The 26,237-nt window shown below is 45.4% G+C and overlaps 1 protein-coding gene across 5 annotated transcripts in view; it reads right to left on the bottom strand.

Annotated features, from left to right (window-relative positions):
* BRD3 (bromodomain containing 3) overlaps positions 1-26,237 on the bottom strand; it is a 37,900-nt gene that overhangs the window by 7,733 nt on the left and 3,930 nt on the right. For all 5 annotated transcript variants that reach the window (XM_062505775.1, XM_062505777.1, XM_062505779.1 and 2 more), the window contains exons 2-10: positions 12,875-13,200; positions 12,105-12,242; positions 11,014-11,161; positions 9,394-9,608; positions 7,257-7,628; positions 2,900-3,028; positions 2,339-2,530; positions 1,774-2,009; positions 1,003-1,295 (exon numbers count right to left, since the gene is read on the bottom strand). In XM_062505775.1, the coding sequence (XP_062361759.1) occupies positions 1,003-1,295; positions 1,774-2,009; positions 2,339-2,530; positions 2,900-3,028; positions 7,257-7,628; positions 9,394-9,608; positions 11,014-11,161; positions 12,105-12,242; positions 12,875-13,075 (1,924 nt within the window). In that variant the 5' untranslated portion in view covers positions 13,076-13,200. The remainder of the gene's footprint in view (positions 1-1,002; positions 1,296-1,773; positions 2,010-2,338; positions 2,531-2,899; positions 3,029-7,256; positions 7,629-9,393; positions 9,609-11,013; positions 11,162-12,104; positions 12,243-12,874; positions 13,201-26,237) is intronic.

The following is a 26,237-nucleotide window of genomic DNA, read 5'->3' as shown; positions in this document are numbered from 1 at the left end:
ACAACAACAACAAAAATCTGGAAAGCACAGTCCCTAAGAGAGAACACTCAGCACAGGAGTCCAGCCAGGCTCACAGAGTGGATATCTGAGGTTAGCTGTGTTACTCTATGCTCTGGTTCCAAAACTGAAGGATGCTTCCCTTTCCTAACCATGCTGGAAAATCTTCTCCTGAGCTATGCCAACAGTGAAGGATTCAGGGGAAAAAAAAAATAAAGCAAAAAGAAAGGTCAAAGACTGTGCTTTGTTTAGGCCTTCCTGAAAATCCTCTGAGGAAGGAATGGAGATGCTCTTCAAGAGCAAGGAGTAGCTTTTGTGTCAATCTCAAAAGCCAAACTCCCTTCACCAAGAGGGCCAGGAGCACTTCAGGTAAGTGATCCCACTGCTGTCCAGCTGGAGCTAAACTCTCCAGGGGCTGCAGGAATTCACTTTGTGGACAAGGCACAAAGTGTGTCCCACACTGAGCAGCAGATTGACATTCACCCCTGACCTGACAGAGGGTGAGGCCAATGTGGTGATCAGGACACACAGGGAGAGCAGTTTTGTGGTGAATCCACAACTCAGACACACCCAGAATCCACAGGTAACCTTGTGCAAATCATTTATTGCCTTGGTGGTTTGGATCCCAACCATGCTTTTTGTTTCCTTCCTAATTAGATGATAAACTATTCAGGATAAGAAACTGATCCTTCCAGATGGGTGCATGTAACACCTGACACAATGAGACTGAAACCTTTTTACAGGGCCTTCCAGAGCCTGGGTAAGTAATAAAGGCATCCCACAGGTCTTGCAGAGGAACACACTGGCTTCTCCAGGTCTCTGCAGCAGGACACCAGGGGAACAAAGAACAGAGAAAAACATGAAGTTTCTGTACATTTCCATGTGAAAGCTCCTGCCATCACATACCCAACAGGCGAATAAGAGAACCTCAATACACTTGCCCTGCCTCCAAAGCTGAGCCCAAGAGCTGCTGGGGGGAACACGTGCCCCGGGAAGTTAACTTACAAAACGGTTTCCTTTGTTTTTTCTGTAAACAAGATTTCACGTATCTCTCCAGTTCTCGTAACGTTGTGGGCTTCAAGGTTTCAAAATCTATTTCAATCTCGTCGGGATTGGAGTCTCTGAGGGAAGGCTCCCGGGACTGGATGATGTGAACCACCCTGCCCAGCTTCTCCCCGGGCAGGCGGTTGATGTCCAGGCTGAGCTGTCGTTTCTCATCATAGGTCATGGGCAGCCCTTCCTCCTCCTCATCCGAGTCGTAGGTTGCAGATGCCTGTTTGCCTCCTTTCTTGGGCTGCCTGGGGAGGTTGTCAAGCATGAAAACATTCATGGGGATGCAGCAATGAATTCTATTTTTTTTCCCCTCTCAAATCCCTTGTAACAAACATCCCCATGCTTTTGGCTTTGAAGCTGTCAGATGGCTGGAACAGCACCACAAGTGCTGAAGAAGTTCAGCAGCCTGAGATCAGCTGTTGTGTTCCTATTATATTTTAGCCCTGTGAAGTGTGACAATGAGCCCAAGTAGCAGCAGGGGGGCAGCCATGGAACAGCACGTTCTTGGTGGCTGCACAAAAGGCAAGCCCCAAAATCTTATCTGAGAGCAATCAGGCAGAGATTCAAAGAACTGGACAGTGAAAACATCACGGTTCCACTGTCAGCTCCAAGTTAAAGACTCCCTGGAGTTGTCTGGGAATGGGAACAGTATTCAGCAGCAAATTAACAACTACTGAGCTTCCCCAGGAATTAAGGGCAGAGCTGGAAGCTCTTGACTCTCACCTGTTAGCTGTGGTTGTGCTGTTCGCTTTCTTAGCTGGGGCTTTCTTCTGCTGGGTTTGTTTTGGTGGTTGAGCCACCTTGGGTTTCTTGTCCTCCTCAGCTTTGACTTTGTGCTTTTCTTTTTCTTTATCTTTATCTTTCTTTTTCTTCTCTTTCTCCTTCTTCTCTTTTTTTTTCTTTGGTTTGTTCACTGGCGCTTGGGACAGTGCAGCCAGCTGCTCATGGACGGCTTTCAGCTGAGGGGGAAGCAGGAAAAATCATCAAGGCAAGGTAACTGCTGCCTCCACAAACCCTTCCCTCTACATCCCAAGGTATAAGGATATCCTGAAGTCAAAAATCAAGCAGTTCTTGATCCCAGAAGGAAAGAGAGAGCACCAGCACTGAGAAAAATGACCTTGAAGAAAATTACTGTTACATCAGACACGCACTGACTGCACAGCTGAATGCTTTTCCCTAGGTTGAGAATGTTTCCCTGCATGCCAGCCTAGGTGGGATTTTTCAGGACACTATTCCTGCTGCTGTGCTCTGTCTGATGGACAGCCACACAGCTGGGATGGTGCAGTACCTGCTCCTGGAGCTCAGCCAGCCGAGTCGCCCTCTCCTCCTCGGAGTCGGAGCTGTCGGAGTCAGAGGAGCTCTCCTCGCTGCTGTGGCTGCTCTCTGTGCTTTTGCTCACCACTGGGGCTGTTGGGGGAGGTGGAGGGGGGGCCTCTGCAGGCTCATCAGGCATTTTTGCAAACCTCATCTCAAAGACATCCTGCAAAAAGGAGGAAAATTGGTGACCAAAGGAGCCTCCGCCACAAACAGCTCACTCTGGTCTCTTAAACAAATCAGGGCAGGGTCTCTGTGCACTACAAGTAAATGATAATATACAGAATATGGCTGCCCATCTGAAAAGCCCAAGAAAATTCTCCAATTACATTTAAGGATTATAGTATTTTAGGAGCTGAGGATGGCATTGGGCCCATGCCATGTGAAGAGCACAACAGTCCTGCAGAGAGCACGAGGCTCTTCCCAAGGGCTGGAGAAATCTCCCTTGTTGGTGCCAAGAGCAGATCCACACCTGGATCTCACCTTGTACCTGAACTGAAAACACTCTGGAAGATGCATCTGCCAACACCTTTACCTGGAGCTTCCTGGCCATGGCCACCACCTCATGGTCTGGAGGATTGTACTTGTAACAATTAGAGAACATTAACCGAATATCTGCTGCAAAACCTTGTGCATCCTGGTATTCCCGACTGTCCATTTTCTTCTGCAAATAAACAAGCCAAAAAGAAAGGGGAAAGAAAAAAAAAATATGCATAAGCAAAAGGCATTTGTAGCATCTACATGGAAGACACGAGAAACACAGCCTCAAAAAGTCCCATCTAAGAGAATGAAAGTTTGATTTGGGTTATTGGTTCCTAAATAACATTCAGAGTTTCTGCTTTATAGAAAAAGCAAACAAACACCAGGCAACCACAGATGTTGGTATTTCATAGCAGTTTAAACACTAAGATTCTAAGTAGTCGACTATAATTTGTCAAGGTCCATATTCTACCAGAAAACATTTAAAAATTATTAGAAAAATCATTTAGAAAAATGGATCAGGAAGTAATAGAAACAAGGATCATGGATGGAAAGGGCAAGAGTCAACAAGCAAGTTACAATTACAGGAGTACCCAAAGTGTGTATTTCTATATATGCTTGGATACATTTGCCTTGTAGATCTGAAAGGGCAGAAAAGATCATGAAAAACTAACTCTGACTTCCTGCTAAGAGAGGGCAGGAGGTTTGCTCTGCAATTCCTACAGCAAAACAGGCATTTACAGTTAAACTACAACTCCCACTCTTTATTTGAAAGTCCGACTGACAGAAATGGATACAGACTTCACCCTTTAAGAACCTACTCATAATGTTATTTCCTACAGTAGTGAGGATAAATGTCAACTATTTGTACCTTGTTCCTTTCTCTTATTTTTCAGCTCTCACTTCCAGTCATTTTTCTTGCTGTTTGGAACTCAATGACTTGGGTTTAGAGAGCAGTTTATAGCATTCCTAGCACTTAATTGATTTTATGCATACATTACTACTACGTACAAAACCTTAGCTCCAATTACTCCTGCTGAAAGGAACCAGAAGCTAACACTAGGTTTCATTTGCATTTAAAAGACCTGGGTTTAAAGAAATTCTCTATTTGCCAAGTGCTTACAGGCTTCCCTTTTGTATGTCTTGGGCACCTGTATCCCCAGAGAAGGGAAGGGTTGACTGGCAGACAGGCTGGGGATGTGATGGGGACAGACATCCCCCATCCCAACAGCAATCAGGGATGCTCAGGGTCTGTCACCCACCCCTAACACAAGCAAAATTCCCATTTTTCACATAACTACAAAAATTTCACATCTGTGACAGATCTCCTAACTGCCTTGAAACAACGCAATGACTCCTGGAGATGTTTTTGTTGTGAAAAGGGCAGAATTTCACCTCCAGGGATCCAGCTTTTGAGGGACCTGATGCAGGGTGGTGCTGTGCTGCAGCCAGACATCTGTCAAACTTTTGTCAGGAGACCTCATTTTCCTGGTGAATAAACCAGGAGACAGGCTGGAAGTCACAGCACAAAGGCAGAAAGGGAAATAGTTTGTGGTGCTCCTGTCTGAAAAGCCTCTCAGGCCAATTCCAAAGCAAAACACATGTTCAAACCAAAGGGTTTATTTTAAAATACATCTTACTGCATGAAAGGCCTTTTTATATTTGTTTGGCATACTCAGGGACTGATTACTCTCTGTGAAATACATTCCACTGTCTGAGGCTTTACTTTTCATCCAAACTCAACAGTTTTTTAGCCCTATAGTTTTCATCTGTGGATTTTTGTTTTATTTTCTTATAAATAATAATTAGCTTAACAAAAGAAAGAAAAGCACTTTAAATCGGTGGGCTGGAATATCTTATAAATACACTTGTAGATATCCAGCTGCTTTCAAAAAATAAAAAATAGAAGTGATTATATTTACAACTGGAAATCAGGGGTCAGGCAGGGCTGGCAGAGGTGCAGGCAGGCCTGATCACCCATCCTCTGTCCCACAGATTGCTGTGGCAGATGCTAGCTCATTTTTTCCCCCCTCAATCAATTGTTTAATCATCTTTACTGTTCATAAATTTGTTTCCTCATAGCTTAGGAGCAGGGACACATTAGACAAGACTTGTCCTGCCCACAGAGGACACAGAGAATGTCTCCTCACTTTTAAGACCCTGAACTCAGCTGCTCTGAAACTACAGCAGTTCACTGCAGGAAAATTAAGGGATGAGCAGAGTTACATCCCTGGAGGAAGTGCTTTATTCCAAAAATGCAAATCCTCTTGCACAGCAAGGGTTGTTCCTTGCTCACCACCGAGTAAACCAAAGGCAGAGATATCCCTGTCACTGCTGGGATCTGGCAGCCAGAAGATGGAGCAGAAGAGGTGCTGCAGGTCCCCCAGCACCACAGAGGGGGACAGGGATGTTCTGCAAGTCATCCTGCCTGCCTGGGGACAGGGCAGCAGCAGCTCCAGCCTCAGTGCATCCCACTCCTCCCAGGAATTAGAGCTGCAGCCTCTCTCTCCTCACACGTCCACTCCTTCCTACTTAAAGCAGTTCTGCTCTTTCCTTCTCTGTGATAAAGAGAATTGAGGTGGAGATGAGCTCACAGATCGTGTCCCTTCAGCTGTTCCCATTCTCAGTCTGAGCTCCAGCACAAAATTCCAGCACATCCCTCTGCTCCTGGCTGCAACAAGCTCAGCTACAGCCCCTAGCACAGTCACAACAGCCAACCTGCCTCCTCCACCACACACAGAGAAAACCACCTCCAAATCCTCCTGGAGACACCTCTGCCACAGAAAAGTATGCTCCTGGACGTGAAGGATATTCTCTGAGGAAAATGAAACCTAACATAACCACAGAAGCAAAGAGACAAGATGTTACAGCTGCAGCAATGCTTGTGTTTTATTTCTCAAATAATTCCTCCCAGGTTAGTTTGGAGGGCCACAGTTGTGCTGCTTTATCACAACCATTGTCACTTGGGCAGAATTAAATATAAAAACCTTTCAGAGGCACAGAGGAAGTCCCTGACACTGGAAAATGACACTGCCTGCAAAGGGCAGGTTTCTGTTCCACACAGTGAGGGTATTACAAGCTGCATCTCTGAGAAGTCACATCATGATCTGCAGGCCAACAGCAATGACAATAAAACACTCCATAAAGAAACAATACCAGACAGCACTTCAAACAACTTTATTAAGAAAAATACTACCATGTGGAATGAGAAACCCAGAGTCTTTAGGTGTAAAAGACTCCACTGGGTTTGCCATCAACCTGTCTCCAATTTTCTACCCTATGCTAGGTGCAGAGGGAGGATATCACCTGCACTTGCCAGGAAGGAGCAGAGGTGTACAATTTTAAAATAATGAAGTCATGATCTTAAAGAGATTTAAGTATGAAGAAGTCACCAGCCCAAGAAATCACAGCTTTGCACCTAGATTTTTCAGAACATGGCACAAGGATCTCTTGCAATAAGAAATCACCTAAGCACACATGGAAACAGCAGTTTGAGAAGGTCAGGATTTCACTCTGCCCATCTCTAATCTTCCTGCAATCACCTGAGGCTTCAACTAGCAGGCTGCAGGTATCTCTGGAGACCCAGAGCATCCCCAGGATGGATGCATGGCACATCAGAGTGTGACATGCTGCTCCCAGGTACCACACAGGATCTGCCAAGGAACACGACAGCAATCACAGCTGCCCTTTTGTCACCTGAGCATTCAGACAATCCCAGGCACTGGCTCAGCTGGCAGTAAAACCCTTCTGGCAGTGCCAGTGAAAGCCAGCAACATCTTCACCTCCTGCAGATGGAAGTCTCCCCTCCATTAACACAGAAACCAGTGCCCAGCTTACAAGAAGATGGGAACTACAAAGCCATGGCTTTGCTTCATGGAAGGATTCAGCAAACCTCCAAATCTACTAGGAAAAACAATATTGGACCATACTAAGCTAAACTCTTGAGGAGCCAAGCATAAACCACAAAACCATCAGACATCTCCCTGAGTACCATCACATTCCAGTTGGAATTGCTCAATGGAAGCCTATCTACCACCACCCCCAAGCAGAGCAGGTAGGCAGCAGCTTCAGGAAATGGGATACCATCAACTGAATCCTATGAAATAAAGCTCCTCCTCTTCTCAGAGTGCAACACAATCCTAAAAGCACCAGTTAAATACCTGGACTGTCCACAAAGAGGAGAGGATGTACTGTACTTTGTGTACATCATCTGCTTTGCAGGGCAGAAAAAAATAAATCTGTCCCAGGTTACTGCAAAAAAGGGAGAGGGGAAAGAAACAAAATATAAAAATATCCAGCTGGCATCCAGACAGGTTCGGTTTCCACCCTTCCCCTTTCCCCCTCCCACAAAGGAGCCAGTCCCCTGCAAACAGAGGAACCCCCACAAAAAGAGGAGGTAAACGAGGACGTACTTTCACAGTACTGAGATCCATGGGGTGTTTGATAATATCGTGATAGTCATGTAATTCCAAGGCCTCTGCATCCACGGGCTTGTAAAAGGGCCACGCATAGGCCGCGTGCTTCTTGGAGAGCATCTCCTTGAGGATGCTGTCACAGTACTTGAGGTGCTCAGAGAGTTTGCCCTTCTTCCCTGCGTGCTGAGGGACCTCTCCATCCTCCAGGTCCTTCTTTGGTGGTTTGATGGGGCGGCCGCCGCTCTCCCTGCGCGCGATGATTTTGGCCTGTTTGGGGTCCGAGAGCGGCGTGGGGGACTCGCTCCTGCTGGCAGTGATGGCAGAGGTGGTGGGGGTGGTGGTGTCTGCTTTCCGCTTCACTCCCTTTTTCTGAAACAGCACAGGGACAGGCTTTGTGAGTATATGCTCAGCACAAGCTCGTTCTTAGTTCTGCCTGTCCTCTGACAGAAAAAAACCCAGTTATTTCACTGAGATAAATGGGATTTGTGACTAGAGCACAAATGGCTGCAACGCTGCACGTCACCTGAGCCACAGTAACCAACCATTTACACGGCTCCAACCCAAGCCCAACCATGCTGCAAAATGTGGTATTTCCCTGAGATGGAAGCCAGGACTTTGCCAAGGCAAAGGAGAGCGCCCTGCAGCTCACAGCTGATGCATCAGGACTGAGCAAGTGGCAGTAACTTAACCACATATCCGAGTCCCCAGTGGTAGGATCAGGCTGTAAGTTCTGAACCAAAGCATATTAATCACCAAAGACCCGTGAGCCCTCACTCCCCTGTATTTAGTGGGTGTGCTAAGGTAGATTTTGCCTTAAGCAAACAAACCTTTTCACATAAATTCAAGTTGTGACTGCCCAGTCAGCTCTCTCGTGCTGCTATGAAGGATTTATTTCTCTGGAGAGGGAGATAGGGAGGAAAAAGTTCCTTAGAGAAATCTAAGGGAAATCTTAAGTAAATCCTGAGCAGAATTAATTTTGCAGTGTGTATTTGACAAACTCACTTCTGGGTTCATCCTTAAGTTTTAAAATGAAATTGATTCTCAGAAGCAAGTTATTTGGACAGAAACTGAAATATGAGAGAGGAGGAGGACAGCTTAGCTCCAAGATCTGACTTACAATTTCTCTAGTAATTCCCAAACTATTGGGTTAAAAAGCAAAACAATTCTGTGCCTCTGCTGGTCCAAGCAACCTCACAACCAAAACTGTTGCAGTTAATTCCACAGTTTAGATAATAAGACCCCCCAGCTTCCTTTGAGCTATGCACTCATCATTTTCTAAAGCAATACACAGCCTGCTAAGAAAATTTCAATTATTTAGGTAATGTCTTCATTTACCCGTAAATTAACATAATAAATAGCAAAACACCAGTGACAACTCCCAAAAGATTACTCAGTAAGGAAGACAGAACTAATGCACCCAAAACCTGCAGGCAACATCAGTCTCCTCCAACTGGAGTGACAGGCTTGTCTTGAACTGGTTGAAAGCAGAGAGGAACATTCCTAATGCTGGAGCCTGCAAACCTTAAAGGAACAGCACCAGTAAAATCAGGGGCTCAGTCAGAGAGGGAAGAGATGCTTTGAGCCTACAAACCTTAAAAGAACTGCTCCAGTAAAATCAGGGGCTCAGTCAGAGAGGGAAGAGATACTTTGAGCCTACAAACCTTAAAAGAACTGCTCCAGTAAAATCAGGGGCTCAGTCAAGAGAGGCAAGAGATGCTTTGAGCCTACAAACCTTAAAAGAACTGCTCCAGTAAAATCAGGGGCTCAGTCAGAGAGAGAAGAGAAGCTTTGAGCCTACAAACCTTAAAAGAACTGCTCCAGTAAAATCAGGGGCTCAGAGAGGGAAAGAGATGCTTTGAGCCTACAAACCTTAAAGGAACTGCTCCAGTAAAATCATGGGCTCAATCACAGAGGGAAGAGATGCTTTGAGCTGCTTGGTGTAAAACAGGGAGAATTCCAAGAGCCCTGGAGCAGCAGCACAGGGCAAGGCTGTGAAAGGAGAATCTGGAACAAGCACAGGTGGCATCACCTGGTGCTGGACCACGTGAAAAACAGCACAATCGCTCTCAACCCTCTCCAGCCCAACACACACCAGGGCCAGCAGTGAGGAAGGAGCAGAGCTGCCCGGATTTACCTTGACGACCGGGGGCGTGGGAGGCACCACGGGCATGATCGGAGCGGCGGGAGGCGGCGGGGCGGCGGCGGCAGGGGCGGCGACAGGAGGGACGGTGGCGGTGATGGTTGGCACGGGGGTGGCAGCGATGACGGGCGTCTGAGACACGGCTGGAGGGACGTTCTGGAACGGGGCCGCTGGGGACACGGAAGACACGGCCACGGCTTGCTGAGCTCCTTTTAAACCAGAGGGGAAAGGAGGTGGTTACAGGTGGGAGAGGACTGGGAGCAAACTGGTGCTGGCGGACTTTGGTAAAGGGATGCCAGGGAGAGCACAAAGGACACAGTGTCATTTGCTCGGTGTTGTTACACCCCAGGGTATGACAAAAGCGAGGAATCTCTGATCTAAGTCCTTGTACCACGGGTTTAGGTCAGCCACGAGCAGAATAATTCCAGCTTTTCACGTGGAGTGTGTGTTGCTCTGGGACAGTCTTCACCCCTGGGATGCTCCCAGAGTTGCACTGAGCTCAGCTAAAGAGCAGGAGATGGAACAGTGGGAGGGGTTCATACCATGCAAATGGCAGCAACCACGAGTCCAAAGCACTTCAGATTAGACAACAGCACAGGTTGGGACTCTCGGGGTTGTCCTGAGCAGGGACAGGAGTTGGGCTCAGTGATCTCTTGCAACTCATATTTTATGATTCTCAGGAGTGCTTAAACCTCCCGATGGCCTCAGTGTCTCTGATGCCACACCTGCACTGCTAAAAACCTGTCTGATGTAACATTAAGGGAGACAAACCCACTAGCTAATAAGCAAAGCATCAATCCTCCTTCAGTATTTTATCAAAGGATGTTGAAAAGATACATCATCATTAATTTCTCTGAGCTTGGATAGAATTATAGCTTCATTTAGCACCTGAAACGTGGGAAAACAGAGGAACAATTGATTTTCCCAGAGCAACAATTAGACCTTGTTTAGAGGGGGAAAAAAAAAACTGCAATCATTTAACTCAGCCCACACAAGGTCCTTTATGAGCTGTTTTACCATGCTTGGACATTTTAGTCCTAAATCCATTTAAAATCAATTTAGGTAAGCTGAACTGAACTTAAGTTTCCACTGATATGCAACGGCCTAATAAATCCTTTAAATTTTATGATGCTGCTAAAGAAAAATATACAGCGTTTAGGGAATTAGCAAAATTTGAGTCCAAGTCTCTGCTGTGTCAGATTTATGCTAGAACCCAGGGCGAGCTGTGTAAACCCAAATCTCTAAAGGCTTTCCATGCCATGGTCTGGCACCGGCAGCAGACTGGCATTTCTGACTACCTCGTTTTTTCTTGCCTTGGTTTCTTCTTTGCATGGAGAAGCAGCAGCACTGCCCTCTCTCACTCAAGTGCTGCCTGGATGGGCAAGTGACAGCTGGCAGGATTGGTATGACAAATGCAGGGTGGCCTTGAGACAAAAGAGCCCTGAAACCCTGAGTGAGCATTGCCCAGACACCTTCCTCCCCCCACTGCTTCAACTGTGAAAGCACACTCTCCCTTCCCAGCCTCTTCACCATCCGCAAAGCCCAGCAGCCTGGAAGGTGGGTCAGGCCTTGGGAATGGCTCCCAACATTCCCTGGCCCTGGATGGATCCCTACCTGTGCTCTGTGTGCCCGCTGAGGGCTTGCGACCTTTGCCTTTAGGAACTGGGGGTAGCAATTCCACCTCCTCCTGAGGCATCTGGGCAACCTTCTGCAGAAATATCTTCTCCAGGGCTTGGGCCATGAGGACAATGTCATCTGTGGGCTGCACAAGGAAGAATACAAACCTTTGTTGTATCATTCAGACATCTGAAGCAGCGAGGTTGAAGATCAGGCTTATAAAACACTGATGCCCTTCACGTAAATTATGGTATTCACTCTCTTCTCCCTCCTTGCTTGCCACTCTCCTGCTCTCCTATTCTGCTCTAGCATGCAATAATTACAGCCCCTAAGTGTGCTGCATCCAGAGAATTATCAGGACTTCAGTAAGAGCCTGATAAACCAGTATCCTGTGCAGCAGTGTGGAAGCAGCAAACTGGAACGGATGAGCTGTCCTTCCCTGCTTGCCAGCAGGTCCAAGGGAAGAGGCTAAACACACATTCTGTGGCTCAAACTAATTAATTTGTTTATTTCAGCTGTTCTTCAGTCTGGGTCTATGATGACAAAGTGACTGCAGAAAACAGAACACAAAGAATTTTAACAACATAACAAAACAGCAAACAAGCCAAACCCAAAATAATAATAATAAACAATCCAAATGTGCATAAGTATGAACATATTTATGGAGACAGAGTCAAAGAACAGTTACGATTCCTGAACTCCTTTCTGCTGCTAACAGATACTATTTAGTGCCAGACAGTCTAACACACAGCATTAAAGCACCTCAAAACACCTACAGAACACTGCATTAAGTGCAGCTCATCCCAGGCAACTCCTAACTGAAAATAAAAGGAGCAAAAACTTGCTGCATAACCCCAGAACAGAAATCTACCTACAATTAAAAGGCATATTTGCCATTGTAACTACTCTGGGGGAAGAAAGAGGCAGCACAAAGACAGCTTTGTGCATTTCAAGTAACGTGGTTGCAATTAGTGGCATTTCAAACCCTTGCAAGCAAGGTTCAGAGCTGGCCCCGTACAAAACCCGCACAGTAACAGGGGCAGGTGGGTGCTTTCTAAAGGTTTTTCTGGGATTTTCTTTTTTTTTACCTTGTTATAAATGTAACAGTTTGTAAACATGGTGTTGAAATCCTGCATACATTCACTGGCACTCCAGTAATAGTTGTGCTCCAGGCGCTTCTTGATCGTGCCCATGTCCATGGGGTTTTTTATTATTTTGTGATAATCCTGTTGGAAAATCAGGGATGATGTCGCAGTTTCTGATTCAGTTTTTTGGTACAGATGATTCAGTTTTGTTCCCATCTCCCTCTAACCCCTGCTTTCTCCTCAGCCCCCCTCCCCCCCCCCCCCCAAAAAAAACCACCCCACCACAATTTTATGGAAATTGTTAATGGAAATATATATTATTTTCTGATTTGTATCTTTTTAGCCTTGCTATTATTATGAACCTGACTTGAAAACACACAACCTCCAGTGTGGGAATCAGCATTTCTGCCTCTCTTTAAAGGCTGCCTCTGGCACTCACAGAAGTTTATCAAGGCCGTCTAAAACTGTGCTCAAAGTTTCAATCTCTAATTTTAAGAGCATTTTGGCCTTTAAAATGGCACCTGTTAACCCAGTTTCTCCCTGGGCTGGTCTGGAGCATCTGCAGTGGCTGTGATTAGCCTGGAGACACTGCAGGGCTGTGCAGTGTCCTTTTCTCGTTCTGGATTAGAGCACCAAAGCCCCTCTTGCTGCACATAAAGCCACTGGCTGAGCCCAACACCATCCCAGGCACTGATACTTCCACTCTGAGCAATCCCAAAAACTGAACCGACCAACACAAAGCTTTGTAGGCTGAGAAGATGAAAAATACGTACCGGCAAATTCAGTTTAATTGCATCAACAGGCTGGTAGAAAGGCCAAGCAAACTGATGCTTCCACAAGGTTTTCACCACAACATTTTGCATATATTGCAACTGGTTGGTCTTGCGGCCAGGTTTATTGGGATTAGTGACCTCTGGAGGTGGAGGATTCACAGGGCCCTGAGGAGCCTGGATCGCTGCCGTGACCGTCGACATCTTCCTGCTCGCTTCTCACTCGCTGTCACTGAGGCAGCAACGGGGAGATTTTCTTTCTTCCTTTATGCTCCCTGAATGGGACTGACATCCCATTGCCAGGGTGCAACCATACAACCTAGAGCAAACTAGAGAGAGGGAGAGGGCAGGGTGTAAATAAAGATTTTTGAAGCAGGCAGGTTGAGACACTTCTTCTGTGGACAAGATTTAAACTCAGGCTCTTTACCCCATTGACTTTGTTCCTGGAACACAGTTTATCTTGGAGATGGGCACAGTTCAAGACCCAAGAGACAGTGGAAAAGCAATTCCCAAATTCAAAGTCTGCAGAGATACAGCAAGCTTCATGGGACTAGTTCTTGCTTTAGCTGGCTCAGAGAGCATCTTCATGTCAAGAAAACACTCGGGGCAACCTAAGAATCCGATCAGGGAATACAGTTAGGATATAATGCAGACTCTCATGAATGCACTGATGCAAGCTGCTAAATCCATAGCTTCCAGCTCCATGTAAACTGAACTGCATTGTCTCTAGACCCATGCTGCCTGGCACAGAGTCAGCTCACAGGGCTCTGCTCTGGTGCAATGGGTAGTTTGAAATCCCATAATGAAGAGCAGACAACAGGACTGCAATCCAGGGAAAGGAAAGAAGGGGCAGAGGGAGATGCTGTGAACTGCTGTGAATGAAAGGTGTCACCAGAAACACCCCAACTTGAAGTGATCTGCACTTTGAATCTCAAATGTCTTATTATGCCTCTCACTGAATGCACCTGACTGGTTCTGACCCCAGTTTCATACCAAAGTTTAGAGATCCAGGCTCAAATAATAACTGGTGTTATACTGATATCCCATGACCTGGCTCACACAGTGCTGTCATGTTCTCTCTCAAAGGCACATTTGAACTAGAGGAGACTACATAAATTGCATTATTGTATTCTGGTTTTCCCTCTGCAAACTGCAGAGGTAAAAATAGCCCAGTATCGCTGTGCCTTGTGTAGCATATGGTAAACAGCTTTGTTATGTCACCTTCCATAAACATTGGATATTTCAGCTCACGTCAGGACTGCAGCTACTCTTCTCATGGCAAACAGACCACAATCACTTTTTAGAGGCAAATTATTTCAAATATGCTTAGAAAGCAATACAAATACTCTGACACACACTTCGTGGCTGAACAGAGAAACATGAGCAGGGACAGAAGCTGCAGCAACATAAGAAAGAAGCAGGAAGACATCCTGGGAAAAACCAAAAAACCTCTGTCTTAATACAGGCCTAATCATTTCTACTGAATATTTGGACTAAATATAGAACATCAACTTACCCTGTGAGCTGCTGATTAGATGAAGGCAAAAAGTAAACACATACCTAACTTGGGGAAAATTGACCAAAATAGCTGTGTACAAACAAACAGATCTGCAGCAGAGAGGGAGGGAACTGCTAAAAACCTAAACCAAACCCGTGTCAATGTGATTATTTGTGCAGGAAACAAAACAAGTCCAGTTCTGATGCCGCCATCATTTGTTCACAACACCCACTATATTCCAAGGAAAAATGCCACTGGGACTCTTGTGCCATTTTCTGGTACCTGTTTTTTGGTAACTCAGGAGCCCAGCTTAGTTCCAAAAGGACTGGTCTCTCATCTGATCATGCTGTTCATGACAGGAAGGATGATCACCAAGCAGGCAAAAGGGATGCTGGCATCCTCTGGACAGGGAATTTCATAACCAGAATGTTACTTGGGATTTCAGATTTGGAAGGAACTGGGGAAGCATTTTCTCCCAGTGTTCCATCAAGTCTAAGCAGCAGCAGATATACTGCAAAATTCAATCTTCAGATCGACGGGGGGGGTAAATAGACAAAGAATTAAAAACAACAACAAAAAAAATAATTAGGAAGTTTCACTCTGTCTCCTTGTGGGGAGCTCCCTGCATGGATTCAGGTTTCTGAGCAACATCCATCATCCCAGAGAATGCAACGCTGGCTGCAGTCCCCTGGTGACCACCACTGAAACATTTTGTTTGCTGTCTTCTTGATTAACAAACTGAATTCAGTGCAAGGATTGAAGGGAAATAAAATACCCACGGAGAGTAATTCCTACTGCTAGAGAGCATTTGGGTCACAGGTTTGAAACTATGCAGTGTAACTTAAGTCTTCCCTTTAAATAACTTGAGGCTAAATACGATTCTCTTTTCATCTGAATTTCCTGATGTCCTTACCTCAAACTCCAATCTGATAAGGATTTTTAATTAATTTGTATTAAATCCCAGAACTGTAATTCAACAAACCACAGATCCATAGCTCCTACCTGTCTCAGACTTTTTTCTCCCTGACTTCAGCCAAGGCTTTCAGTATCTTCACCCCACAGCTCCTCATCTGTGCCATGGAGATAGTGGGAGCTCCTTTCTGACCCCACCCAGCAGAGAAAACTCTCTGGGACAGGCACTGCTTCTCCACAGGGCCATTCTGATCCTCAATGTGGCCCGTGCAGTCCACATAAGAAGATGGAACAGTCATCAGTGACACAACTCAGAAAGGATTTTAATTAAGAACATTACCAAAAAAAAGGAGTGGCAGAACCATGACAGCCAACTTGGTCAGTTCACTGCTCCTCTTTAACTTCCATGCCTCAACACACTGGTTTTTACAACCAAAAGTTGTTCCAAAGCTTCCAGCAGCATTGGCATTGAACTGCTGGAGCCTGCAGAAGACAGAAATAGCTACCTGGACTACCTGGCAGCACTGGAAGTACTGTCCTGCCATAAATAAAGCTTTAATGTGCCTGTGCCTCACTGCACCTTTAACTTGGTCCAGTGGCTCCCTCACCATTTGCTGGGGCAGCTGCTTTAATCCTAGATCACTTTGTAATTTTTAAAACCAAGAATTTGCTTCTACAGCCATTCCTTAAGACTCAAATGGTAACATTTTTGAGAATGCAAAAAGCAGGAAAACGAGGAATGTGGGAAGATGAGGGTAAAAATGCTTTGAAAACATCCGAAAGGCAATGACTTAGAACTGAAGATAAATTAATACTTGAGAAATCTACTCCAAGTGAAACATGATTTATTAAGTGAGGGAATGAGAGCCCTGACCATCTGACATCCCAAATTACCACACAAATCATCCAAGAGAACACTTTAGTAGACCCACAGACAAAAAATAAGCAAGTTTCTACAAACTGTCCCATAACTACAGGTAGAACTATACTACACAGCTCTTGTCTAAGCACTGCAGCACCTACTAAAACTGTACTGGTATCAATAAATATTTAAATTATTAGGGACAGTGACCCAGGACATCACTGTACAAGGTACTGGAGCAAAGATTGCCAAAACCAGACATCATGTGCACCTTCCAGTGAGGGGCTAAGGTGAGACTTCTTTTAGCCCTGCAGTAATAACTTCTCTAAATTTCAATTTTTAAACCACTACTTATCCAGTTCCTCAGGCCTATAATGTTCAAGTAGCAGGAGCTGTTCTTGATTTCTCTGTCTGCACAAGTAGCTTTGATATTGCAAGTTTAAAATACACCCTAAAGTGCTGTCGTACACAGAGCGAACATTGCTTCTTATTCAGTCTGAGATAGTAATTAAAAGCAAATCCAAAAACCTCAAAGAAAGGAGGTTTTAAGTTCTGGAGTTTAAGTGGTTTTTTTGCTAAGTTGCAACCTCAGAGCAGCAAACCAGGCATCAAAAAACCCAGCTAGTTGGGATGGATTTTTTTCTTTAAAAAAAAGAAAAAAAAGAAAAAACATTCAATTGAGTCTCTTGCACAGGGTCAGTCAGTGGAGAAAACATGAAAATAATTCCCTGCACTAGCAGGATAACATTTTCCTGTCTGCAGTGGTGGGGACTATTTTAAAAGCAGCTCTGAAGCCCCATGAAGGGTTGCAGCGTGCCAGCTCTCCTGCTGCTCCAGCCCACTTCCTTTGGCACTGCCCAACATTTAACGGATGCTCTGCTCCCTCGATGGGGTTTGTTTCGATTGCAAACTTACAGCAAGCTTTATGTCAGCCTGGCAACATCTTGGGGGTTTTTTGTGGATTTTTTTTTTGTTTGTTTTCTTCCTCCCTTTGGTATGGTATTTCTGCACGGTTACTCGAACTGATGAAAATCTGGCACAATTCCAGCCCGGCCAAGAACAGCCACATAAATCTTCCCATCAGGGAAAATTATCAAGTTTGAGAGATGTTCCTTGACCCCGTTGTTATCTGGACATTTTTATTTACATTACAGTAGCACATAGAGGCTGGGCAGAGACCAAGGTCCCTTGGCACTTGACACTATGCACACACAAAAACCCTGTTATTTCCTCAAGGGGCTGCTGCTCACAATTCACACTTTACACCATGGTGAGGTGACTTGCCTAGAGCCCTCCAATCAGCAGAACCAGACCCAAAATTTGGTGACTTGCCTAGAGCCCTCCAATCAGCAGAACCAGACCCAAAACTTGGTGACTTGCCTAGAGCCCTCCAGTCAGCAGAACCAGACCCAAAATTTGGTGACTTGCCTAGAACCCTCCAGTTAGCAGAAGCAGACCCAAAATTTGGTGACTTGCCTAGATCCCTCCAATCAGCAGAACCAGACCCAAAATTTGGTGACTTGCCTAGATTTGCCACCAGGGCAGTCACAGCAGTGTCCTCCAAACTGCTGCTCCAAGCATTGCTTCCCCACATTGGCTCCTTGCAGCCTCCAAAGCAGACTCTCAGTCTCTTTTTTTTCCCCAACAAATAGAAATTTGGTCAGATTTGCCACTGTGTGCTATTGCCTACGTCAGAGAAATAGCTCAGCCTTGGTCATCTTGTCCAGACTTTCTCTGCAGGGGGGTTTAGCACTACTAAACCTCAAAACAAAGGTAAGGTTATTAATGAGGGTTGTACCCATTTCATTCTGTGGCTGTAGAAAGTAAGGGCTACACCAGCACTCCTCCAGTCTCCTTAGAAGGCAGCAAAACTTGTGGATGCCTCCTTTGCCTCCCCTTCCTAGCCCCACACAGGAACTGAACTTCAGGCAGCTTTCAGTACCTACATCCCACGTCAGCAGGGATGGTGTCTTCAGACTCAAGGGATGTGCAATTTGAGAGCAAGACTTGAGGACAGACGAGTTGCTTTATCAGCAGACAGACACACTTCACACGACTTGCCACCCCCTCAAGACACTGGGATTTACACTTGGCTTCACTGCAGGAGCTGGGAATTTGGCCTGTAGTTGCCCCTATGGCAGACTGCAGCACCCAAAGTCCATTCAGCCATCCTTGCTGTCTCCCAAATCATTAATTCCACACATCATAGATTTTTTTTCTTTTCATGCATATTATTTTGAGCACCACCCTAATAACATCCTGAGACTGGGAGATGCAACTGCGTCCTGAGCTCACCTCTGCATGAGGGAGGGGAAAAGATCACAGCAGATTAAGTCAGTTCCTTGGCTTTTGACTTGGTTGGTTTAATGCTCATCAGATTATGCAGATGGCTTTCCCACCCTTGGTCTCTCCTTGGCTATTATAAGAGCAGGTGTTTCCTAACCAGTAGGTAGAAATCAGCCAGGAGTAACTGGCAATTTCAAGGGCCTTCAGATTTGATGCCTATTCAGTGCTCCCTGCACATCACACTGCTGTAAGATCTCTAACAAGATGCCTTCAAACCCAGGGTACCCAAAAGTCACTATAATAAAAGCACTGGAGACTTATAAACACTGCTAGGCACCTCAAATAAAATTATGGACTTTCTGATAATTTGAGGCCAGAGTATTTTTCTCCCCCAAGTCACTAATGCCACAGGAAGCACCTTCCTATCAAGTCTGAGCAGGAATTTAGCTGCATGTCACACACAGATCAGATGGGGCTCAACTGATTTCTAAAGGCTGTAGTTCCAAGGGCAGGGAGTGATGGTTAACACTAAACCAAGTTCATTTTCATAGCTTTGAATTTGGTTTTGAGAACAGTTTTAAGGGACCAGTGTCAGTAATTAATTAGGCATGACTGATCTTTCTTTGCATTGAGGAGGACAGAATGACCTCTGGACATTTCTTCCTGCCCTGCTTTTTGTGATTCCCTGAAAACACAGAGGCAAATTTCAACTCAGACTACGTTGGCTTTGTGCAAGCTCAAAGTTTTGTTAAAAAGGCTACAGGAAGAAGGAAAAGTGAGTGGTTACAGAGCTTACTCTGTGTTGGATATCTGACTGGAGGAGCTCAGCCAGCTTTGAAACCTGACTGCACTAAGGTCTTGACTTACATAAGCTGAACTTGACTTGCAAAGAATCAGCCAGGAGGTACTTCAGCAAATTAACTGTGTGTCCTATCATGGAAAAGGTAACAAATGCATAGGTGTAATAAATGAGATCTATGAACAGGTTCCAGAGTACTTGGAGCAGCTGGTGGCTCGCACATCCAAATCAACAGGATGGGAATGGGGAGGTGCTTAACAGGAATGTGCTGATGGTTGTGCCTCTCACAAGATACAGACATTACACCTTTATGGCAATGAAAAAAAACCAACAAACTGTTGGGCTTTTACATATGAGAGATTTGGCACAGCAAGTGAAGTGTTTGGGATAACCACATGTCTGGGCAGACTCTGCTCGTGCCATTTTATCCCAGAGGGGAAAGGTGGAGATGCAATGGAATTACCTTGTGTGACCCACTGGGCTGAAGCCACAACACCTAATGGGGCGGGGGGGGGGAGAGTCAGGGAGAAACCAGACAGCCAAAATTTACAGGGAAAAGATCCTGCTTAGAGCAGATCTCCTCTCTTATCCAGTGCACTGCACACTTATTTGCCAACTCCTAGCACTTGCAGAGGTGGCTGCAGCCCCACAAAAGCCCCTGTGCAACTGCAGCCCTGCAGCCCAGGCAAAAAGGAAGCAGTGAGAAGGTGCTGGCACATGGCCACATACCATCCGTGCTCTCAGGAGCAGGACAGGGGGCAGGAGAGCTCGGGGAGGCAGGAACGTGGCTGAGGACACACTGCAGTACAGTGCAAACCACAACACAGCCAGCAGCCCAGTCCTCTGGCATTCAGGAGCCACTTCAAGCCTGATCCTGCAAAGTGCTCACCAGCTTCCCCCTCTCACTAAGCTTCAAGGTCTCTGTGGCTCAGCACCTCACCCCAGAGGGTTTTGCAGACTTATCACCTGCAAGATACAACTAATTGGTCAATCAAGACAAACCTCTTGCTAAGGAAGACTTAAGCACAGGCAGGAACAAACTCAAGCTCTGCACATTTTGTGGTTTCTCTACCTGAGTCAATTCCTTTTCCAGCTGTTAGACAGAGGTATAATAACAAGGGAACTCAGTGCTGCATTTCTGGGGCTGGAGACTTGTCAAACTGATGAGGTGTGTGGGTGCTGCCACTGTCTCAATTGCAATAGCTGGAGAGCTGAGGGAGTCAGTGCCATCCAGCCCTGGAGAAGCATCCTCTCCCTGCAGCAGAACGGGATCCCAGCAAGAGAAACCCCACTGCACAAGGGCAAAGGGTGCAGGAGCATGGAGATCCTGTACTCTGCCATCACATTTCCTAAAACAGCACAAAAGAAATCGCAACCTCATCAAGAAGAGATATCTCCATGTTTACATTAAAGTTGGCCAAGGAGTGGAAAAATTTTGGTGACTCCAAATTCAAGGCTTGCTGATGGGCACAGCAAAAGACTCCACAGACTCCATGACAACTTCTGCAGGCTGGCCAGCTCTGCAAGCTGAGAACTGGCATGAATGCTGTCTGCTGGATGCCTTCTTTGTTCTTCCACCTCTCTGTGTTTCTGGAATTACTATCACTTTAAGCTTCACAGAGGGACAGAATCTAGTCTTCCACTTCTGCTCACCTCTGGTTTTGCATTCAAATCCATATATCAAGAACAACAAATCCATTTCCTCGCCTGGGTTTGAACCACAGTCACCCTTTCCAAGCATCCTTCACGTCAGCATCACCAACTGCTCTGAAAGTGGGAGACAAACTGTGTGACAAGCTGATGGTTCCTTCAGCCTGAACTTGCTTGTGGCAGGGAATCTCTGAATCCCTGCTTGCCCAGCCATCAGAAAACAGAGCTACCACAGCACATGGAGAAAAGATAAATCTCACTTGCTGAGAGCTGTTAAGAAGAAACCACCCAGCTAAAAGTGTAGGAACAACAGGTCCATCCTAGACACACCACCCCAGTGACAAGCAGCAGGCTGAGGCTGTTAATCATTTCAGAACTGGATGATAATGCTGAATAGTCTTAATCTGATACTCAGTGGCTTCAGAAGAAGTCAGCCTGGGGCTGTTTCTGCTTGTATTCCTTCAGGAAACAAAACTGGTGGATAGAAATAGATATAAACACTACTGAGCAGATAAACTAGGCAGCTAACCCACGCCCTCTGGGAGAAAGCAAACCAGAGAGAAAGTCAGGAAAAGAAAGGAGGGGTGAATAAAGCAGGAAGACAGAAGTGAAAGCTCCCTTTTCTATGCAGTTTGAAAATGGGATTGACCACAGGCTGCTGTTAAATGCTGGATCACACCCAGACTACTTTTCTGAACTACAGGCTAAAGCATCATAACCCATCTCCTTCAAGGCTCTGCCTCCTGATTTCCCATATTTCCCCTATTCTTTTACACCTGCCTTCACCAAAGCACAACTTCTCCAACAGTGACACTCCTGACCATCCATCCTGTGACTCGGGCAAAAAGTTCTGCCAATTTCAGGTCAACACACTGCATTTCAGTTAAATAATTAATAACAACCAAACTAACTGAAATAAGAACAAAAAAACCCCCCACACACTCTGGGTCTGTCTCAGGTTTCAGACGATGGAATCACAGTAGCAGCATTCAGGTACAGCCAGTAAAGCAGAATGTGGCAACACCCACACAAGGTCCAGAGCTCCTAAGTGTACATCTACACCCTCATTGTCTGCTTCTTAAAGGATGTGAGCTGCACAGTTAAATATTTGAGTCCTGAAAAAGTCAGCCCTTCCTCTTTTTAATCAGCATATGGTGCTCTGTGTACTCTTACAGCATAAGGAAAAAGCTCAAACTCACTCGATTTGATTCAACATATAGTGAATAAATGACAAAGAGCCTTTCCACAACAGGTTTTGTCATGATTGTCTCTTTTTCTGCACTCTGATTTCCAAAAAGAGAGATTATTGGACAGAAAGCTTTTTGAAGAAAAGTGTAAAAAAAGAAGAAAAAGCCACAAGAGCTCAACTACTTCCCTGCTGGGCAGAGCATCTCCAAACATCTGCTGTACCTGCACAGAATTACAAAAACTCCCACTACAAGCCAGCCTGCTGACAGTTCTGACACCCCAGGCTGCAGGCTGGTTATCCTCCACTTGGAAGTGGGAATATCAATATTTCCACTGCCATCTGCAACTAAAGTCATTAGCCTTTCCCCCTGCATTTACAGATTTACTCCTTCTCGGTGTTACGGTTGCAACAAATTTTAAAGGAAGTGGGGGGAAAAGGCAGCAAGAGCACAAAAAACATGCATCTACATTTCAAATACCATCACTGGGGTTTCTGGGAGCAACTTCTGGACTAAGTACAACACTCCTTGTCACTGGAAGGAAGTACAAAGCTAAAACTGCCATCTACTTTATCCCAGTGCCCACACTGCAGCACTCTTTAAAAACATTTCCTCAAAGATAAACCACAACACCCAAAAGGTCCTTAGTGACACCTGTTAGGGAGAGGGGGTTAGACACAATCAAATTCCACTTCCAGCTGAGTTTAAGAGGCTACAGAAACAGGAAGATCACCTCCTCTTTATGAAACTAAGTACAGAAAGTACTCTGAGCAATGTATAAAATACAGAGCCCTTACAAAGAGCACTTAATTCCTCTGTATTACCTATTTAAAGGGTTGTTTCCTGCTCTGTGGAGCTAAGAAGCTACACTGCAATTCTCCCTTACACCACCAGTTCTGCAAGGCCATGTATCAGCATTATTAATATGATTTACAAGTGCTACAGATGTTCTCCTTAGGGGCAGCTCCATGCAAACATCGACAGACTTCTAATAAACAGACCCAGATCCATCTGTTAACTTGTTTGAAGCATTTCACTGCACAGAGCAGAACCAAAGTGATTCATTAGAGACAGTATCTTCATCAACAACCTCCCTTGCACACTTCTTGTGCTCCAACACTTTCTCCTACTTCACTTCTAAATTTGCTTTTATGTACTTAAATTATTAAAATTACCATTTTGAAAAAGAACAGATTCATTTCAGGACAAAAAGCATCACAAGCGTAGTAAAAATGGATGAGCTGCCACTGGCTTAAATCACGCTCTGCGTTTACAACTACAGCACTGCACCTTTCCCGTGCAAAGTCCACCTAAAATCAAAACGTGACGATCAAGTCAGTTTAAGATGAAGGATGAAACCAAAGGGACTGAATTACCAGGACATAAACGTACTGCATGTTAGCTGAGGCACAGTAACCTGGTAATGGGGCAGGGTAAGAGCCCCCACACACCAAGGGAATTATTGCAGCTCTGCAGGCAGAGCAACCCCTTGTTACACCAGACACCCTCCCATTGAAGACCACCACTCCCCTGTGCACACTCCCACCAACTTGGCTTTATCTGTTCTCAAAGCAATTGAAGTGCCCTGTGTTTGAACAAGCACATTGTCCCAGAATAACTCTGTGTGTTAACTTAAAGCAAACACAGCCACACAAGTACAAAAGGCTCTATGGGGTCTACTACTTCCGATGAAAAGTGATTTTGCTAAGGTTGGGTAGATCCATAAACTTGCTCAGCTATGCAAGGAAGTTCCAGGTCAGCTGAGGTGTGAACAAGCTGGGGTAGTTAAGCTGCTGTCGCTCCCTAAGAGAGCATCAAAGTACTTTCCGAGTTTGTGCGTTTGAATTAAACCCCTGCAAGAAAGGCAAAAATTTGGATCTTAAAGTCCCCTCCTTGCGCAGGGAGCAGAGGTTGCTGATTCAGGAGAAGGGGAGAAGGTGCTTCCTACTGCCTCAGTCCCCAGGGAACAGTGCTGAGGGCAGATGGACAGGAGGACAGGCTCCTGCCAGGAGGAGCACAGCCTCCCCAGCACCCACAGCTTAGAGCACACAAGCCCTAAGCTGCTCAGAGCTCCTGCATATGGATGAAGCTCAAGTCCAAGGAAATATGACCATGACAGTGTGGACACAAGTATCCCAACTGATTCCCACGTGGCTTGTTTTCCTGCCCAGGAAAAGAATACACTTTCAGCACACCGGCTGATCCGTAATACTCCCGCTCAGGCAAGCCCTTACTCCAGAGAAACTCAGAGGAACATTCCCTTTCTCTTCACTGAAGAGCTGCACTTCAACATTATTTCACAGCCCCTGAGCAGGACTGTAGCAGCAACAGAAAAACTGCAAAAAGCTTTCCAGGAAGGAACAGCAAAAAGCAATGCTTTTCAGGAAGGAACAGCATTCTCCATTACACTCAGACAATTCTCACACACGTGTGCTCAGTTTATCACTTTCACTACAACTCACAGCACAAAACAGTTCCTAAATCAGCCTTGGCAAGCAAAAAGGCAGCTACATCCTACAGCCCCTCCCAGTAAAAAAAAAATAGCTCTGGACTCCAAACTCTACACTTATAGCCAAACCAGTGGACCAGGGCAATTTTCCCAAACAGATTTTTCTCAGCATGGCCATATCGATGGGTTTTGAGAAAGGGAGATCCTCAACCAGGCATCCTCTGTGATGTTACACAAGGATGAGCTGAACAGTTGAAAACACAAAGTACCAGAAGGAGAAATGTGTATTTTCTTCAACACAAATAGGGTTTGGTTACAACAGGAGAGTCGGTCACATGAACATCTCAGCCTGTACATCTGTGTCAGGAAAAGTTCTCCAAGCGTAAACTTCAAGAGTGGAACAGCAATCCCTTCCTGCCCCTGCTTCTCTCTTTTTAAAAGAAAGGCAGCAGCAAACAGGATCATTCCCAAAGCAGACTGGTGTCAATCAAACTCAGTCTAAATCTCAAAGTTTGACAGCAAATTTGATTAGGGCAGACAGGGAAATTTGCTCCAGTCTGGTCCCTCAAGCAAAGAAATTTCACCTCAAATTGTCTTTGCTACACCTGCTGCAATACTGGTGGAAAAGAGAAAACCCAGCTCCCAGTAAAGAAGAAAACACTTCTGACCAGGTTATCCATGCTGCTAAAACACTTCCAAATATGACAACATCTGCTGAAAAGAAACCAAGGCCTGGAAAGGTGCATAAGGAACCCGAAATAGAGGCGAGTAGTTTCTTCAGTCAGTATTTTATCAAGGGAAAAGGACTACTAGAAAACACAGCACATTACATAGAATTTCTGCACTGCTGTCCAGAAGAATTTACATCCTTCCAACACTGGCTTCAGCAACAAGTGGGTTAAAGAGTTAGTGTGCCACAGAATGTTTTTCACCTCCAACAAGCACTAATGATTGACAAAACAACCCTGATGTCGCAGTAAGATCCTGTGAAATGAAAAGCTGGAGATGCACAGATCCTTCCAAAATGCCCTGACAGCTCACTGAGCAGCACAGCACACAATGGCTCCCTCCCAATTCCCACAACTCCACTGCTTACAACGGGGTTCTGGGCTGTTACTAAAGAATAATGCAGCAAATTGAAATAAAACACCCCCCCCCCAAAAAAAAAAAAAAAAACAAAAAAACAACAAACAAACCAAAAAACAACCCAACACCACGTACAACAAAACAAAACATATGGCTCATGATAATGATTGGGAAACCCACTGAGGATTAATGAATTTTGCAAATTAGCAAAGAAGGAGCAACCAGGATTAAAGAGAAACAATCAGCAACACCGAGATGTGAAACATTCTTTGTTCATTTATTTAGCAAAGTGTAGCTATGCCTGTGTCGAAAGCACCTGATAGCTTACCAAAGTAGACAGAGTAATATATTTTGTAAAAGTAATTAAGCCTTTGAAATATGAGACCTCAGTACATCACTCAGCTGCTGCCGAGGAGAGGGATTTGACTCCCAAGTTGTTTGTGCTGTCAACAAGAGCGATCAGGCTCCCAGATTACTCCCGGGAGGAGGAGTGAGATTCTAGGAGTGCAGCAGGGCTTGGCTGGAAACCCACACCCCACTGCACAAGTGCCTCCCCTCGAAGGGAAACGGTAAATATTAAACAGCATCACTCAGAACACGCACCAAGTCAAGGATGTGCCTGGGAAAAGGCCGGGAA

This window comes from Cinclus cinclus, chromosome 19 (assembly GCF_963662255.1).
Source record: "Cinclus cinclus chromosome 19, bCinCin1.1, whole genome shotgun sequence".
Taxonomy (NCBI): Eukaryota; Metazoa; Chordata; class Aves; order Passeriformes; family Cinclidae; genus Cinclus; species Cinclus cinclus.
Note: the sequence above shows the minus strand (reverse complement) of the source record. Positions and strands in the feature narration are given on the sequence as shown.